The sequence below is a fragment of the Rousettus aegyptiacus genome, unplaced genomic scaffold (genome assembly GCF_014176215.1).
Source record: "Rousettus aegyptiacus isolate mRouAeg1 unplaced genomic scaffold, mRouAeg1.p scaffold_m13_p_16, whole genome shotgun sequence".
NCBI lineage: Eukaryota > Metazoa > Chordata > Mammalia > Chiroptera > Pteropodidae > Rousettus > Rousettus aegyptiacus.
Genome location: NW_023416291.1, coordinates 7,836,536 through 7,855,929, shown reverse-complemented (window position 1 = coordinate 7,855,929; position 19,394 = coordinate 7,836,536). Strand labels below are relative to the sequence as shown.

The following is a 19,394-nucleotide window of genomic DNA, read 5'->3' as shown; positions in this document are numbered from 1 at the left end:
TGTGGGGGGCAAAATGGTCAAGGACAATCTTGGTTTACAGCTTGTATTATTAGATTAATCATAAAATTGACTATGCCTATTAAACCAGAGCCATGATGTAATTTTAAAGATAATTGTGTGAGTCTAAGATGACATTAAACCCTAGAAATTAAAAAAAAAAAAAATCATACATGATTCAAGTTATATGAGTAACTACGGAAAGTATAAGTAAAAACAGAAAGATAGCTATTGTTTTGCTTCGTTTCATCCAAGTAACACCTCACCCTAAACCCGAAATTTTGAGCAGCGTGGGCTGGTTAAGACAGAAAAAAGTAAATTGTTCTTAAAAACTAATTTGTTCTAATGCTTGTCTGGATCATATGCAAACAAATTCAATTTTCCTGATAAAATAATAGATGCATTCCTTGATTTCTAGACACACAAATAACTCCTATTTCATAACAGCTAAAATCTGGTTTCTAAATGAAAACATTAGATTCCTAAGAAGAGAAATTTTCAATAAAATATATGCAGCATTAATATTTTTATTAATAAAAATTATTACTGTGCTTCTTAACATTAAAAAGAAAAACTAGTCAGTGAAAAAAAGACATTTGTATATGTTTAAAATTTCAGTTCTATATGAAAGTTAAACTCCACCAAGATTAGTACTCCCTAAAAGCAAAAGAGGGTAAATGGATTTGTTCACTATATTTGATGCAGACTTCTCAGTCGATATATGCTAATAGTAAATATTTGTATTTATTTAGAAATGTAAATTTCAATTATATGAACTTTGACTTTGTGTGCTGAAATCACTAATCATGTATCCATATAATCTGTATTCTTACTTTAAAGTGAGAATATGCTACTTAAAATTTATGGTGACAGAAGGAGATTTGACTTTGGGTGGTGAATACACAATGCAATATACAGATGATGCACTGAATTTTACATTTGAAATTTATATACTTTTATTAATCAATATCACCCCAATAATTTTTTTAAAAAGCTCTGAAAAAATAAAAGAAAAAATAAAATTTTGAAAAGCTTGGTTTTTGATAATAAATGACATTTTAGATCTAGAATTTAGTTTTAGGAGCAAAGACTACATGATAGTCCTCATTTATTAAAATTTAATTTTAATTTACTTTAAATCACTAGTATATGCAGATGTATGAGTTAAACTTTAGGACTTTGACACCAGAATTGCAAATTTGTTACCATGTTAGATGTTCCAATACTTTACTTTCCATAAGCATTTGTGACTTCCTTATACTTTATCGCTTTTAAAAATAAAGGGAAACAAAATATAATTTATACTTGGTCCCGAAATGTTAAAACACTGCGTTATGCAGGGGTAACAGGATTTCTAACTACTTTGAAAAGCTGAGCATCATCCTTCTTAAAACAGCATTTGGTTACTTTTGTCATCGTAAGGTACGTATCCAATGGCAGATCCATTCTTTAATCCTATGACGCTTATCTATTCCTATTATCAACACCGAGAGTAGTAGCCACATCCTCGATGCATTCAATCCAGGCCTTCACACTGACATTCATAAGAGCTAAAACGTATGTTCTTCTACTTTTTCTTTTCTTTAAGTATTTTTTTTCTTTTTTCCTCCCACTTAATCAGTCATAACAGAGATGATGCATCTGCAATCTATCTCATCTTTTGCTTCTAGTTTATGGTTCCGCGATTTTTTTTTTTTTTTGATTTTTTGCACTAGAAGATGAAAATACGATGACAGCATGTAGATAGGTTTGCTATACAAGATAAAAGCCATCTTTCGATCGAGTCGTTATGAGTTTCATCCTTATCAAATATTACTTTATGTGGTTTGACAAAAATATTGAATTGTCAGTAGTATTTATCCATTAACTAAAAGGAAAAGATTCCTATGCAGCAGAGAATAAACGGTATAATTTCATTACCAAGATCCTCAAAGGAAATATACTAGAATATCTCAAAGCAGTTTTGCTTTTCGCGGTGGTTGTATTAAATAATCCACTTAGAGATTATGGTCCCCAAATTGAAAGAGCTGAGTGCAATTTGCAATGTCCCAATGTTAGAAAAATCTGTTATTTTAAATAAATGAAAAATCTTGCCAACTCGATATACTTCCATCGCATAGATCCTCTGGCTCAGAACAGGCTCCAATCCTTACCAACATATTACTAAGTTATGAGAAACAGTCAAAGTCATGACTGCACTGACTTCTGAATTCAGCCCATCGTGTTTGATGTCACTATGGTAAAAGAATGATTAGATGATAACTCTGGCATCGATAAGAAAATGAAATCTCTCAAGTGTCAAGTGATGTTTTTCCACCCTAATTAAGCCTTTCAAAACATATGGAAATCAAATAAGCAAAACAGCAATATTCAAAGAAAATACGACGAGCATTTGAAATTTTTTTCAACAACATCAAACGTTATGTTTGATTGTTGTCAACAACCATGTCCTTACACAGAAACCTGTCTTCTTGTTAAGCTCATTTTTCCATAGTAAAGCGCTGCCTGCATCCAAGAGTCACTTTTATCCTTGTTTCTGAAAACAACCCTAACTCTATTTTTACGAGGAAGACGGGCTTGTTGAACTTTCTTCCCTCAAAGGGAACACTTTGATACAGCCTTTTATGTAATACTTACTCAAATATGGTGGTTTGTAAGGCGCTCGTGTATTAGACAGCAGTCCGTCCAGCTCCTTCCTCTCCAGCGTGCTGTGAAGGGCCTTCTCTTTGCCAAAGGTGGAAAAGGACCGCTCGGCCCCGGGCTGGGCTTCCGGCGTTTCAAACACCTCGGTGTCTGGAACGGAGTCCATACCAGGGACATGCAGATTGCTGCGATAATCGGCAGCCTGGCGTCCATCAGAAGGGACAAAAGAAGGCATCCAGCACCGATCTGAGTGGCCCAGCGCTTTACATTCCTCGGTGCAGTTGGAGAAGAGATCCACGCCTGTAAGCAGGAAAAAGAGAGGCTGCAGATGGAGGCGTCACCAAAACGACCCGCTGCTTAGAAGTGAAAGATTCCAGGCGGCGTACAGAGTGATGGGTGAAGGTGTCTTCACATTTGTCCTGTCTTAGCCTGACAGGAATCAAAAATCTCTTTGTATTAGTTCGGAAAGGGCAGGGCTTTTGGCAAAGAGGACTCTGAGGTAGTTGTTTCTAAACAACTAGGGGTTTTGGAGAAAGACAGATTGGCTCCAAATTATTTAAGTAACTAGGAAATGGTGAGTGGAGAAAGAATAAATATCTTTTAAAATCTCTGGTGGAATTTCAGAACAAAGAGAAAACCCAAATGAAAAGGTTTCATAATCTATAATCTCTAGTGATGATAAATCATCTGATATTTTTTTTCCTTAGAGACAAAAATGGAGGAAATATGCAAAATACTGAAGCTGATATTTAGATTATAAAATCTGGCCATGAAACAAAAAGGGAAATCCAACAGAAAAGTGGCGTATCTAATGATAAAACAGTAAATAACAAACAATTAGGTTTTATGATTAGCCAAAGACATGCTTCCCTGGGATCCTAGGAAGTGACTTCTTAAAAGGTGTTTCTCAATGACATTCTGGTAACTTGTAGTACTACAAGCCAGTTATCACTTACCACCTTAGACAAACTCAGAACAAATGACTGTAATTAGCGAAACCAAGGTAACCAAGAGCAATGTGAGTCAACTGCAGATACTATTGACAAACGCCTTATTACTTGTTCTATATTGGAAAACACTGGTCCTAGTCAACATAGAACACTTCATTACTAATCCTAGACTACAGCAGGTCCTCAGATGACATTGTTTCATCATTTTGTTATACCATTGATGGGATATCATAGGAACTTAACTCTTGTTTAAAATCAATTGCCCTATGGTAAAACTGGTTTTATAAGTCATTTGACTTAAAGTCGTAGAACTTATCGGTGGCATTTAGTGAGGACTGGCTGTACTAAGATTTCAAATGATGACTTCAGGTTTCATTGTCTCTCATTGACAAGATTGACAAGGCTATGACATAGTATTTCATTATGGCTCAAGAAAGCTCAATTTCTGAAACAAAGCATACCAGTTCTGAGCCCTATAGAATACTATCTGACATCCATTTTGATAATTGGCACTAATGCAAGAAAATAAGTACATAAACCAAAATTGCATTTTCATGTTTTCCTTTTTTAAAAAAAAAAAAAAAACATAGTAACACGTTTATTGAACATGTTTTAAAACAAGGTCAATTTGAAATAACCAAAATACTATCGGTCTGTATGTGAGAAACTCCAATGCTGCCTAGTCTGAAAGAACTAGAGATTTCTTTTGTTTAATAGCCAACAGAGTAATATTTATTTAATGAACACACTTGATTGTTTCTTCTATAAATATCATGAGTGATATGAGCTCTAGAGCAAGTTTTAGTTTTTTGAATTTCTGATGATATTCTGTCAGATACTGATTTACTTGTTTGCATATGTTAAGAACTGTGTATATAAAGAAAATAATTTTTCAAAGTTACTAATCTTCTAGATTATCCATGAGTATTTTGGAGTTCAGAACAGTTCATTACATAAATTGCATTTAAAGAAATAACACCATGCTTGTTATCATATATTAATCTCACTGTATAATGACTTTATTTTTAAATTGAACTACGTATAATACCAAGTCTGACTTCGATTATAACATTCCATTGATAGTTGTCATGCATAAGCCTAGAAATAAATTACTGATCAGTGAACTGTTGAGGGAAGAAAACGTGAGCTGAAGCCGGGATGAGGAACCAGACTGAGAACCGCCCGTAAAACGTGTCACTGTTTTCTCTAGACACCAGAGAAGCTCAGTGTTTTACCCTATTTCTGCAAGGAGATATGTAGAAAGAGAAAGAGAAGAGGAAAGAGAGTGTTTCTGACACACACTGAAATACTAGGTAGGTAGATGCTAGAGATAGAACCAGAGAAATTTGTATTTTGATGACACACAGTGCTATAAATGATCCCTATTTACAGCGTGAAGGAAAAAAAAGGCCTTTTTGATAAATGGAACCAATGTTAAGAGTAAAATTATTATGAACGATTATTTACTTTAAAAATAAATTCAGGTTGCATTAAATTTGGAGTTGACAGAATGAATTCTTGTCAAGTTGATAGACTTGTGTTATTGGATCTTGATAAAGATGGGTACTTAATGCGAAATTTGGAATTAGTACAATTTTTTCCTCATGTGACTGAAAAATAGCATTTAAAATATATCACATGAGACCATTAATAATCTTTCTCATCTTTTTGAAGATCTGTACCCAAGTACTCCTATAACGATGAATATAATAACCTCATACAGAAATATTTTAATAAACTAGTCCCTCAACATTATTATTCAGATGTTTAATTATGTTAGAAGGTACTTTTAGTAGAACTTGTTTTCATGGGAAGTTTATACTCAATCATGTCCATTTTCTTATTTTGAAGTGTACGGTTTTCTGTCTTTTAAAATTATCAGCAGCTAGTTAATCTTCCCTTAGATGATGTAAGAAAGTTCTCATGAGTCAAGAACCTGTGCAAAACATATATTATGTGCATAACAAGAAAAGTGGTGTAATGCAATCAAGTTTTTTTTTGTTGGAAGAAGAATGTTACTTGACAGAAGGGAAAAATAAAACAGTTGTATACAATGTTTATAATGAATTTGTAAACTAACTTTTTAAAAGTGGAATGTCCATAGTAATAATACACAGCTCTATATAAGTAGGATGAAAGATAAGGCGGCACAAATCATGCAAGGATATGTTTTACCAGTTGAACTGATAAAGCAAGTGTACACAGATTTTTATAAGGAAAACATCATAGAAACATTTTTTTAATGACATAAATAGTGCATCGATAAATTTCAGAGAAATAATGGAAACATTCTTTGAAAAATAGATTTTTTTTTTCATTTGGTTTTTAGTTTGGGAACCAGATAAATTTTTCCCTTTACCGATCTACATCTTAGGGAGCCATTGGAAGACTAATATATTTTTATCTTTTGCATTTGTTACTAGCCCCATTAAATATATTATTTTAATGACCAAATAAGCAGAGGGATATTTAAGTTTTGCTGTGGTCAGTGAAGCACAGGGATATCCAGTATTATAATGCATGCGGTATGTTAAAATGTATATACCTTTCGCATTGCTCTTAAAGTTTTATAACCTATCAAATTAAAGGCCCAAGAGAAAATAGATTTAACTTAATTGTTTTTCCCCACTCAAATGTCCTTATTATAGAAACTGTGGGCTTGGTATGGCAGAAAAATGCAGGCCAAACTTCAGTTTTGAAGTCATGGTAGTTTCTAAGAAATATCTCAACATATATATTTTACTTGCAATTTCTTTTCCTACTTATTTACTTTCTCCACTTCTCAGAAATAATCTGTGCTACAAGGCATGACAGCTGAAGTGATAGACTGCCTGTTCTGCAAAGATATATTTAGACAAATTTTAAAATACATCTTTTTTAACTGGCAACTAACTTGTCCCTATAGTCAGAGGCAGTGATACTACCACTGAGAACAAATTTTGATTGCAAAAATATTATGTTTGTATTCAATTTGTCCTGTTTTCTGATGAATGTAATAATACAAAATTATGCATGCATTTCTTTCTCATGTCCCAAACCTTCATAAAAAAACATTAATTTTTTTCAAGACATGAGAATTTAACTTTTTAAAAATTTAACACTTAATTTTTTTGAGGGAGTTTCCAGCCTTTCTCTAACCACTTAACAATGGGAAACTGAGAGATATTTACTATAACCACAATAATTACTATAATTACTAGGAGAATATGGCTTGGAAGCAGATATTTATCAACATAATTTAATCATGAAAATTCAAAACTTATATATCAGAATTTTCTCCCCTACCTATTCGTTTGAAATGTTTATATTTTTTTTCCATTTTCTCTCAATATTTACTCTTATATATGTTTTTACAACTATAAATCTCTCTGCATTGTCAAGTTGTAGCTCAGATTTTCACCAGAAACCTGAATAAGCTTTTACAAACAAGGGTGTAAATTTGCTTTATTTATAAAGCCAAAAGCTAATTTGCCAGTGTCTAAATTCTTGTTGGAGTTGAAAAAGGGAAATTTGTATTTATGATAAGTCAAGAATTCTCTTGTTGATACTGTGGTAGTTGTGCAATGGCTTAATACATTTCACGATATAATTTATCTACTAGTTTGAATATAGTGATCATTCAAATCACTTTATTTTCTAATGTACAGCCAAATTTTGACTATATATCAGGTGTCAATCTCATAATAATAAGACATAACACATTTAGAAGCTAAGTTCCCTTATAATTGAAAGAAAAATTAACAAGTGCAATTTGATGATTTTCAGATAAACTACAACAAGTAACATTAACAGAATCATTTATTAGAGTTTTTCTCCTTAATATATATTTTAAGAAGGCACAATTATTAAAGACTAGATTCATAGTTAATCCTAGTATTATGCACATTGTAAGTATTTAATAAGTAGAAACAAACACAACTTCTTACAACTTAATAGATCCCCTTAGAGGTACCTCCAATTATATTAAAATGTTAAGACTATACAACTAAAATTTTTGGATCAGCATTCTAAATCAGAAAAAAAAAAGCCCATCTTTTAATCTAACTGTACAATAATAAACACAATTGAAAATATATTTCTTTTAAAGTCCACTTTGACTATTTTTTTTGGCTCTTGAAGCCATGATTAATCAGCATTCCCACTTGTGATGATTTATGCATGCCTTTGCCACATCTCCTTGGATTTCTGCCATATCTAACCAATACATCAATAGTGTGCTGAAAAAAAAAAAACGGAAAGCACCTTGACGAGGCTATAGAAAGAAAGTGCCGCGGAGCTGTGGTCAAGCCGAAGAATTTCACACATGGAGCCAGGTGCAGTGGAAAACTGAAAAAGCTTATGTGACTCTCTGTGCAGCTGCCTCCGTGTTTAGAGCCCTTCTATGAACAAGATTGGTGACTGCAAATGGCTTAGAAAGGGGAAAAACAAGGGCGGGGAGGACAAAAAAGAAAACTATTCATAGAAGAATAAATGGAAGGCTATCGAGATAAACGCGTATGGAGTAATGTTAACATAGAAAAAGAAAGTGGAGATAAAGAAAAAGTTGGGAAATTTAAACAGGTGAGGTACTAAGCTAAACAGTACATGAAATGCAGTATGGAATGAGGTACGAGCTAAAGGAGAGAATGCAGAATGGATCTTGCCAGTGTTGTTTTTCCTTGATAATCTAACCTTTTCCACTTAAAATCCAGCTAAGTGAGATTTGCTTATTAGGATGAAATGTTTCATATCCCAACCTTGAAAATAGACACGCTGTGACTATTTCCCAAATATCACAAAATCGGAAGGTCATTAATACCTGGCTTTTCAAGGAAATAAAATACATGTATTTATTTACCTGAAATGGGCTTAACTTTTAGAAAACATTCTAGCTACTTGGTGTGAGGCTTATAGTATACATTGGGCATGGACTGGAAAAAATCATTAAGTAAATACGTTTTAATTCTCTGCGTTTAGAATTTTATACTTTAAAAAAGAAAACATTCAAAATCATTCTTCCAACAAAATTAGGCACGTTAAATGTGATTGCAGTTCAGCACACAAAGGTGCATTACTTCTCAATCCAAGTGTGTTATTACGACCCCCAAACAAGCTATGCTTGTCCCCAGTATGTAGTGGCTGCTCTGTAACTGCTGATGAAATACATAGACTGTTAATTCTGTAATGCTTTCACATGTTGAAAAATTAAAGCTAGAAAAACATTTTGCCATTTCGATCAAGAAAAATGAAAACAGCCCTACTTTTTAAAAATGTCTTCCAGAACACAATTTAGCATTTTAATTTTTCCTTTTAATGCTTTGACATCTCGAATAATTTGAAAGAGACATTACCAAAATGGCAACGCTGAGAGCCTGCGAAATAAAATAGCTACTGGGAAGGCACATTGATAAGAATATATTCCCATCCATCTTCCAAATTTAGCTCTTTTTGCAGATGTTTATTCATTTCTCTTTCTTCGCTTAGGTTATTATAGCTCATTATGTCTGAGGGACTAAACTAATTGAAATGTTCATTGAGATTGGAGTGCCACGGGAAAAAAAAAAAAGCAAAGTAGAGGAGTGGGAAAGGAATAAAACACATCCCGGGAAGCAGGCTGCAGCTACTCTTGAACATTAAAGATTTTGCTTTAAAAGTTTTCAAAGGCTGACTGTTCAATCAGAAGCTCCAAGAAAAGAACGGGAGTGCACAATTCTAAATGTACAGCTTCTTAAAGATAACAATAAATCATATGCCAGATATAGGCCAAAAATGAAAGGGACTTTGTACTCAAATATAAACTTCTGGCAAGATCTGGTTTGTTGTCAGGTTCCCAGACACTAAATAGATGCTCTGTTCGCTTAGCGTGAAGGCCCGCAAGGGGCAGGGACCTCCGGGGGTTCTTGGCAGTTCTCAAGTCTCATTAGGTGTGCATATTAATGACTTGCAGCAATATAAAGAGACCCTTGAGCAGCATTACCCCCCTCCTGCTGCCTGTGTTTCCCAAGGCAGCCTCAGACACAGCTCACACTGGTCCGGGGATGGGTTTGCAGTGACCACTGCTAGCAGGCGACCACGGGGCGTGTCCTGCCTGCCCTTTGACACACTGTCGCAGCACCATCCAGAAAGGTCCACCAGTGTGTTGAGGAATGAGTGCTCTCGAGGACCCGTGTTCCCTTGAAAATGGGGACCCTATCACTCTACGCTTATGTCATTAACCAAAACAGAGCTCGAATCTCGAGCGAAAGGAGTTGGTCCCAGAGATGGTCCAATGATGGACAGTCTTAGGAGTTACAGAAGTTGACTTGCCTTCCATTTCCTTATGTGTCGGATAAACACAGAACTCAATCAGAAAAAAAAAAAAAAGTAAAAAAATTCCACAAGCACCCTTCACAGTTGAAGTGGAAATGAGGCGAAAAGAAAACCCAAACTTTATGAGATTATTTTCATTATTTTAAGGTACACATATTATTTCTTTTAAGTGTTTCCCTTACATATTAGTAATTAGTTATTGGGATCCTACAAAATGTGAAGGTTAAAGTCATGTAGAAACAAGTAGAGAACATAAAGTCAAATAAAATAAAGACCCCATCAGTGACTACCATTAGGCCCACATATAAATATACGCAGAGTCTAACTTTTTGCCCAGTCATGGACCCTGATGAAACTATGGTGAAACCTAGGACACTTCCGAAAATACACATTATGGAACGTTTGCTAATACCCTGAAGCCTCAGAATCCAGGGTTGGAAACCCCGCTTTCAACCTCCTATGACTTTCAATCACCATTCCTTCTCTCATGCAGTACTTGGTGGCACACAAAATGCACTGTTCTGGAAAGCGAGAAATTTGGATTGTAGTCCCCAGTCATCCACTTATCCTCCTGTGATCTTGTACCGATCAATTTCATCTATCTTCGGTTACCTTATCCATAAACCGCTCTAATAATATCTTAATTGACTGAAGACTGAGGACTGGCCCACGTGAGAGATCTATGGCTTTTTGCATGCAATATAGTCCCATTAAAGAACATTACGTGAGGAAGAAATATTTCACATTCTAACGTATTCCACAATGAAGTTCTAATTTTAACTCTCCAAAAAGGAACACTGAAATTTTTAAAATACTCTTTGAGTATACAGTTTTCGACATAGGTTGACACCGTCTTTCTGTAGAGGCACCAAGATTAAACTTACAAAAAAAATTACCTAGGGCATCATCCTTCCTAAATTTATGTAACCCCCCCCCAAAAAAAAAAAAAAAAACCAACAACTATCAAAGTCAGCATTTAGATCACCCTTCGGTCACACTTACCAGCTGACTGGCCACGGTTGGTGGCATCGTGATCACTATCTCCCTGTTCACTGTCTCCATGACCACTGTCCTTAGAGCTTACTATGTCGGCTTCCTGGAATGCAGAACTAGAAGTACAAAAATGTGAATATTAGAATAAAAAAAAGATAAAGTAACACAGAAAACATTCTTCTGCCACCACATGGTCATTGATGGCGCTGCAGATTCACGGGCCTCTCAGTTGGCTTTATTTCTGCATAAAGCTCATTTTCATAAACTTAAGCCTAACTCTTTCGAATTGAGTATTAGTAGTCAGTTTGAGCCTTTAAGGCATGAGAGTTTAGGCATTATTCTATGATTGGAGCTAAGTATCTGTTTATGTAATTTTTATACAGCAGTCATGTATATACCCCTGGAACAGTTAGGAAGACTTATCAGAAGCAGTGTAGAAATGTAAACTGACAAAATATTCAAATAAATTAAGTAGTATATAAATGAAATATACCCATATTTTCAAATGTACTATCTAGGAAACCCAACATTAGTATTTAGGTTCTGCCCTAATTGGAAATACTTTATGTGATTTGTATTTTAATATTGAATAATATACCTAATTCCTCCTACTTTGAGTAGGTGGTAAACTGTCCATTCACCAAGCTAGGAAAGAAAAAGGATTCCGTACCTGTTAACTCGGCGAGGTCTGTCAACTAGATAGCTGAGCTCTGCTCTCTGGTGTTTGGTCTAGAAAAAAAATAAATAAATCAAGAGCATTTGAATGCTAAGGGTTTAACTAATAGTCTGCTTTTGAGGTGAGGGACTAATTCTAGCTTAAGTAATTGTGTACATTTTTCTGAATTTCCATGCTGTCCTAAGACCTCGGCCTGATTGCTGGATGAGGGCAGGCACCTATGCAGATGCTTCATTCTAGATTTTCAGTCAAGTTTAAAAATGCAGAAATAAAAGGCCAATTTTAGATGTGTGGTTCTTTTTAAGGCGAGAATGCAAATGACCTCATTGCTGGGGCTCGTAAAATTACTGTCTCTAATATAGAGTCAACCTAGTTATACTCTGTATAGTCTCTCTTTCGATGGCCTCAAAAAGTGTTTAGGTGCACATTGGTTGACACAAGAAAAACAGCACGCTCAATAAGCAAAAGTTTGAACGTTTTACGGAATTATTTTGTTGTTTATTTTCAAAATGTGCTTAAGATACAAATGAGCTGTACAAATAGTCATGAAAGTCAATTAGTAATATCTAAGACTCAAATGAATAAAATAACCTGCCAAGAAAGAGTCCATAATCCTCCCTCCCGCCAAAACCTTTCCCCCTCCAAAGGCCCCCTGCATCCTCCTCCCTCCGGCCCCCACCACCCACACACCTCTTCCGATCCAAACTTTCTTTTACAGAGATCAACTCTCTCCTCCCTCTCCCTCCCTCCTTGCGACCTTGCCACTTCTCCATCTTTCAAAGAGAAATCAGAATTGACAAGCCAAATTCTTTGATGAAGAATGCCAGCAGCAGTGATTTATCAGAAACAGTGGCAAGAAGGTGGTTATTAGCTCAAAGATATATTTTAAACAACAATCGTTTAAGCCTTCCGTTTAGTTTATTTGAGCTTACAGGGGTTCGTGCCAAAACAACTTCATTCAAATTCACACTGTGTGGGCCTTCGGCTTCAAGAGCGTCTGCAAATGCTGTCCAGAACAGAACTGAAGGCTTTTCTGCAACCCGAGTTCAGAGGACAAGGATCTGATAACTCATTCTCTACAACATGCATTCGAGTTTAGACAACTGTGCAAAGTTCAACAGTCTATAGCTTACTTTTACACGTGACTGAAAGCATCGATAAACAGGGCAAAAACAATGAACTTTATTGACGCCTGGGACAAATGCGAAGAGAAAAAGACCTTTCCCAGGGCCAGCAAGTCCCTCCGCCACAACTCCCTCTCCCCGCCCGCCCCGCCCGCTCGCCCCTTTACTCCCAGATTTCTGAGAAGGGAAAGGACTGAGAGGGGGGTTAGAACTGTAAAGGGAAAATGCCAGAGGGAAGAGAGAAGGTCTGAGGTGGCGAAGCACCAGGGGGAGGAGATGAAAATAAACGTGGAGGAGTGAAGCGCAGAAAATTAGGGACGACAGGAAGTTTAGGTTACACACGAAGGGGTGGGAGAGGGTGACGCCCCATTCTGACCCTCACGAAGGTACAAATAAGCTAATGTTCTAAAAATAAATACACAGTGCACCAGAGATACAAGGGCCGGGCTAGAGGAGGCTCTCGGATGGAGGAGATGAGAGATGGTGGTCCTTTCGCTTCAGCCTTACCTCGTTGGACAAAATGCTTCCGTTGGAGATGATGTCGGGCTGCTGGTCAGTGTAGCCGGTGACGATGGCCCCGCAGGGGTTGTGCTCAGTGTCCGTACTCCGAGAAGGGCTGCAGGGCTTGAGGAACATCAGGTCGGTCTTGGCGGACTCCGGGGTCAGGCAGACCTGGTAGCAGTAATTCTGGTTGTGGTGGTGGGAGCTGAAGCTCCCGGACTCCTCCACCGGCACCTGGGCGGGGTTGCTGGGCACGTTGGAGCTCTGCACCAGCATGATGTCCGACTTGCTGAGTTTCTTCTTGCGCGCCCGGGCTTGGCGGCCGCAGCAGGTCGAGGCCCCGCCGCCGCAACAGCAGCAGCAGAGGCAGCAGTCGCTGGCCAGACACGTGTAGATGTTGAGCTTCTTCTCTTTTTGGCAACGCACGGCCAGGACGATCATGGCCAGCAGGAAGATGAAGGACACCGACCCCAGAGCGATGATGAGGATGAGGGTGAGGTCCAGCGAGGTCTCCCCGCCGCCGGAGCGACTGGGGCGCTGATGCTCCCCCGACCCCCCACCCCCGCCCCCGCCCCCGCCCTGGGGCTCCACAGCGCCATCCACCAGCTGCACCACCAGGGTGGCGGTGGAGGACAAGGGCGGCTGCCCGTGATCGCGCACCTCGATCACCAGCTCGTAAGGCCGCTGGGGGTCGCGCTTGGCCGGCACCCGGCGCGCCGTGCGCAGCTCCCCGGTGCGCCAGTCCATGCGGAACAGGTTCATTTCGTTGCCCCGCACGATGCTGTAGGTGAGCCGGGCGTTCTCGCCGTCGTCCGCGTCCACCGCGGCCACGCGAGTCAGCAGGTAACCCGGCTCCGCCGAGCGGGGCAGCGCCTCTCGCGCCGGGGTCCCGTTGCGCCCCGGCAGGGGCGCCACGATGGCAGGGGCGTTGTCGTTCTGGTCCACGATGAGGATGTTGACGGTGGCGTTGCCGGCCAGCGCCTGCGGGCTGCCGGCGTCCCGGGCTTCCACTTGAAAGCTGAAGTCCTTGAGCTGCTCGTAGTCGAAGGAGCGCAGGGCGTACAGGTAGCCGTTCTCCGAGTTGATGGACACGTAAGTGAAGACGCTCATGCCCTGGATCTGGCACTCGAGGATCGAGTAGGCTAGCTGGGCGTTGGCGCCCTCGTCGCGGTCCGTGGCGCTCACGGCGTAGATGTAGGCGCCGGGCACGTTGTTCTCGGTCACATACACGTCGTAGACCGGCTGGCTGAACCGCGGGGCGTTGTCGTTCACATCTGACACTTGCACCTGAATCGATTTACTGGTGGACAGCGCCGGCTCGCCCCGGTCCCGAGCCACCACGGTCAGAGTGTACGAGTCCCCCGCCTCGCGGTCCAGGGGGGCCTCGGTCACGATGGTGTAGTAGTTCTTGAAGGAAGACTTGAGGCGGAAGGGCACATCCCCTAGCAGCTCGCACTGCACCTGCCCGTTCTCTTCCGAGTCGCGGTCGGTCACGCTGAACAGGGCCACCACGGTGCCGGGCGCCGCGCCCTCGCTCACCGCCTCCTTCACCGTGCTGAAGCTGATCTCCGGCGCGTTGTCGTTAGCATCCAGCACTCGCACGAGCACCTTGCAGTGCGCGGGCACGGCGTTGGGGCCCAGGTCCTTGGCTTGTACGTACACCTGGTACACCGGGCTCTCCTCGTAGTCCAGCTCGCCGCTCACCTCCAGCCGGCCGCTGCGCGGGGACAGTCCGAAGAGCTCCCGCGCGCGGGGCGAAATGTGGCTGCTGAAGGAGTACACGACCTCGCCGTTCTGGCCCTCGTCTGGGTCGGTGGCGTTGAGCTGGATCACGAGCGTGCCGGGCGGCGAGTTCTCCGGCAGGGACACAGTGTAGACGGGTTGGTCAAAGGCGGGCACGTTGTCGTTGGAGTCCAGCACTCGGATGGTGAGTAGGGCCGTGCCGGTGCGCTGCTGCTGGGGGGGCAGGCCCCCGACCCCGCCGCCGCCGCCTCCTGCTTCCCCTCCTCCTCCCCCTCCTCCCCCGTCCACCGCGGTCAGCACGTAGCGGTGCACCGCTTGCTGCTCTCGGTCCAGCGGCTTCTCCAGCACCAGCTCCGCGAATCGGTTGCCATCCCCCTGGGTCTGCACGTCCAGGGAGAAGTAGCTGTTGGGGGTGATCTCGTAGTCGCGCAAGGAGTTGGTGCCCACGTCTGGGTCGAACGCGCTCTCCAAGGGGAAGCGGGTGCCCGGCGTGGCGCTCTCGGAGATCTCCACCGTCAGGTCCGGCTCCGGGAAGGAGGGGGGGTTGTCGTTGATGTCCAGCACCTCGATCTCCACCCGGAACAGCTCCAAGGGGTTCTCCAGGAAGACCTCCAGGTGCAGGACGCAGGACGGGCTCTGCTTGCAGATTTGCTCGCGGTCGATCTTCTCGTTCACGTACAGCACCCCGGTCTCCAGGTTGAGGTCCAGGTATGGGGTCCGCGAGTTGGGCACCGTTTGAAACCTGCGAGCCGAAAGTTTTGTAATGTCCAAGCCCAGATCTTCAGCGATATTCCCCACGAAAGTGCCATGTTCCTGCTCCTCCTGCACCGTGTAGTGAAGCTGGGAAAAGACTCCTTCCACCATCCAGAGCAAGGCAAAGAATAATAGCACAATCATCTCCAAAGGGAAAGGAAGCAGCTTCTCGCAGCCAGCCAGCCACCCAATCACCTCCCCCACCACCACGAAAAAAAAAAATAAAAAAATAAAAAAATAGAAACACAAATAAAAGTACGCTCGGTGTGTGTGTGTGTGTGGAGGGGGTGGGGGGGCTCCTGTGGCTTTCTGTCCTTATTTCTTTTGCTTCATTTTAGGGCTTCCCCCAATTCAGCCTCATTTTTCAATCTTAGCGCAGGAAGGGTGACAGGCGTCCCCTCTCCTCATCTGTAATCTTCCCACTGACCAATTAATACAATAATAACAAAATAGTCAGCGTCCTTTATTCCGACAGTCTTGGCGCAACGCGGCGCTGGCAAATCCCAAGGAGGAAATTTCGATATTTCAGGACTGTCCTCGGTTTGTCTTCTTGCTGATGGGAGGCGAAGGAGGAGGGAAAGAAGGAGGAGGAAGGAGAGGAGGAAGAGGAGCAGGAAGAAGAGACGCTGCCGGCACCGCTGAACATGCCTCTCAGTGTCAACGGCGGGCAAACGCGAAAGGGCTTAAAAACAGCCAGAGAATTTTGTGCCGGAAAAGCATAGAACGGCTCTGCAGCATAAAACTTTCATTCTCTTCATCTCTCCGGATGGATGTTCTCCTTGGCATTTGTTTCCCCCCTTTTTTCGCTCTATTTGTATTTTTTGGCTCTCATCGTCTTGTCTCTCTCTGTCCTCTTCGCCACCGTCATCTGACTTTCGGTAAGTGTGATGGGCAGTTTCTTTCTTGCCGTTTCCTTCTCAAGCCTCTTTCCCTCTAACCTGTCTCTCTTCCTTCCCGTCCTTCCCTCCTCCAGCCTTAGCCTCAGAGCCTGTGATCTCGGCTGGCAGTTTCTGAGCTCCGAGCGCAACGCTTCTCTGTTTTTGCGCAGCGCCCTCATTCTGCCAACCAATCGCTGAGGAGCACCACCCACCGAGGCACCGCTAATTGGCCGAACGGGCCGTCAAGCAGACGCGTCACTGGCAGCCGGGCGGGGCGCGATAGAACCCGCGCCCCGGTGGTGGCCGTGAGTGTGAGTGTGACACACAGAGAGAGAACAGCCCGGCAGGTCCCGAGGCGCTAGCTGGGGACTCTGCCACGGAAAGTTCCCAGTCCCCAGCCGCAGGTAATGGAAAGGGAATAGAGAGGTTCCCCTGTTTGCATCAGCAAACGCGAAACCACAATAGCAACAACAGCAGCGGTATCCTCTCTCCGGAGCGGGGTTTCCAATGACGCTAACACTCTTTCCTTTAAGGTATTTCCTTGCCACTGATCGTGGAAATAAATCACTGAGAACGGAGGGGAAAAAAAAGAAGTTGCAGAGGGGCTATTAATCGGCGCGGGCTACCTAATTAAGCGGTTCTGGCGGAGACTGGCAGGGCATCTAAAACAGGGTCACATTATGGCCTGTGCCAAATTAAGCGCGAGGGGCCGCGGGGGCCGTTGTGTGGGGTGCGGGGGCGGAGGTGGGGTTCACGCCAAGGGGTGAGGGCTGGCCGCCCCTACAGACGTGCAGACTCTGAAGACTGGCCTCTTCCCAGCCTAACTGTAGACCCACAGTATTCATACCAAAGAGAATAATAATGCGCGTGGAGACCTAGTTTGAGCTGCGAGCGCTCCGAGCCGCGACCGAGGAGCTTGTTTTCGTCTGAGCTCCCCTGCGAGCCCGCCGGCCCGACTGACGCTGGCCTCGCTGGCGTGGCGCGCGGGGCCCCGCCGGGCGCTGCCAGGCGCCGCCGATGCCCTGCGCATCACCCAGCCCGGGGCTCCGCGGTGGCGGCTAGCGCCGGCTGTTGCCTGCTTTTTCTTTCCCCCCCCGCCCCCCGACAATTGGCGATCCGCCCTCCCTCCCGCCCCCCGCCCCCCGCCCCCGTGCTAGACCAGGGCACCGATTCTCGCCCGGCTTGGGGCACACCCGCTGGATGAGGACAGCCGGGCGGCCGCGACCTCGGGCGGGTGGGGGCCGGGGGGGGGCGTGCACACGCGGGGCCCGAGTGTGTGCCGCTGCGGGGATCGGCGAACGCGCTGGCACACTCAGGGCGCTCGCGTCCCTCCTCCCTGGCCGGCGCGCAGCTCCGTATACGTCCCAACGGGCCCCCGCCCCCGCCCCCACCTCGGGTCTCGAAAGATGCGCTTGACGCGTTCTGAGTGCACACTCTCCAGGCGCCTCCAGGCTCCCAGGTCCTGGGAAGTGACAATCCACCGTGAACTCCTTAATGCTAGAGAGAGGTCTGCATGTCGATTCTCCAAGAAAAGATTTTTAAAAACAGTTTCATGTTCATTTAAGGGGCGGTAGAGGGTGGTCGATTTCATTACAGCGGCCCCCGTTCAGTCTTCTTAAGCCACTAGCTAGGAAGGTTCCTTATGGCTTCCTGGTAATGAATGACCGCGGAGTAACACCGCCACGACCTGCGGGAAAGGGAGAGTCGTGTCTCCGACCCCGAGGTGCGCCGCCACTCCCTCCGGGCAGGAATTAAGGAGGGCGAGTGCCCACGGGCGTGACTGGGGACCGAGGCGTGCCCCTGCCAGTCCCGCCGGCGCGTGCCTTCTGCTCTGCACCCCCACCACCCGCCCCCGTAGTTCTTTCATGGTGATGGGTCCTGCCTGTGAGCGTTTTGAAGGAAAGGATGCCAGCAAAAATGGCTAATCCTTTTCCAGCTGCAGTAAATTGATGACTGGCCAAAGCCAAGCGAAAACCGCTGCAGTTACAATGGTTTTAGCGTCACGTCTGCGACTGAGAATGGAACGGCACTTTATAAAAGGACCTGTGGATCAATGAAAAGGAGATTATAGTGTATCTGAATATTAATACGGCGCCGCATCTGTACTTTCTATTCCTCCTCCCCTTTCTTTTTTTCTTTAGATCTGCACGATTGAAATGACATGTTTGAGGTCTTCGAGCCGACTCGTGAGAATCCTGGAACATTTTTTTTTTAATGACGGTAATTTTCTAATGTTTTCATTTGTTCGTATGGAAACACTTGTGTGTATGCGCGTGTGTGCGTGCGTGTTTGCGTGTGAGAGCCATGCGGCTGAATGACAATGCAGATCCAGAAATTGGAGGTTTGTGCTCTCAAAATGCAGATGAAGTTTGAGCTGACTTGGGGCGTCCGCTGAGAGCCAGAGACCTTCCAGAGGTGGGGATGAGAACGTGGAGAGATGGTCAGATTTGCCTGTAAATAATCGCTACAGCCACTGTAACACTTGAGCTGCTTTTTTTTTTTTTTTTGGTGGCGGTTCTGTTTGAACGGTAACTCTCTCTGCAAACGTGGGTTACAGGCGCCTCCTAGCGGCCAAAGCAGCATAGGGCAAGCCTGAAAATTATGTGTGCAGCTCTCGGTCGGCAGGGCTCGCCTGTTGGGGGCTCTGCAGGATTTCTCGGGTCGCAGAGGCCTGTGTCCGCGCCGGCGACGCCGACCTGGGTCCTCTAGAGGTCTCGCCTCTCGGACCTGTAGTCTAAGAAGCGCCCCGGAACCAGGGGGGTGCCAGAGGGGTCTTCTGCTGGGGAGGATGGCCTGGAGCCCGGCAATCCGCCTCCCTCCAGGTAGCTCCGGCCAAGGACAATTGCTG

At 43.6% G+C, this 19,394-nt stretch overlaps 1 protein-coding gene and 1 long non-coding RNA gene across 4 annotated transcripts in view; one reads left to right on the top strand and one right to left on the bottom strand.

Moving 5' to 3' along the window:
- The window catches only part of PCDH10 (protocadherin 10), a 47,403-nt gene extending 30,864 nt beyond the window's left edge, over positions 1-16,539 (bottom strand). The window contains exons 1-4 of one of the 2 annotated variants that reach the window (XM_016155784.2): positions 13,179-16,539; positions 11,542-11,600; positions 10,881-10,987; positions 2,635-2,940 (exon numbers count right to left, since the gene is read on the bottom strand). In XM_016155784.2, coding sequence (XP_016011270.2) covers positions 2,635-2,940; positions 10,881-10,987; positions 11,542-11,600; positions 13,179-15,812 — 3,106 coding nt within the window. In that variant the 5' untranslated portion in view covers positions 15,813-16,539. Of the gene's footprint in view, positions 1-1,579; positions 2,941-10,880; positions 10,988-11,541; positions 11,601-13,178 lie in introns of those variants that run through there. The other variant, XM_036233494.1, reaches the window with a different exon arrangement.
- A 329-nt stretch (positions 16,540-16,868) lies between these two features.
- The window catches only part of LOC107516236, a 141,171-nt gene continuing 138,645 nt past the window's right edge, over positions 16,869-19,394 (top strand). For both annotated transcript variants that reach the window (XR_004954848.1, XR_004954846.1), the window contains exon 1: positions 16,869-16,950. This is a non-coding gene — a long non-coding RNA (uncharacterized LOC107516236). The remainder of the gene's footprint in view (positions 16,951-19,394) is intronic.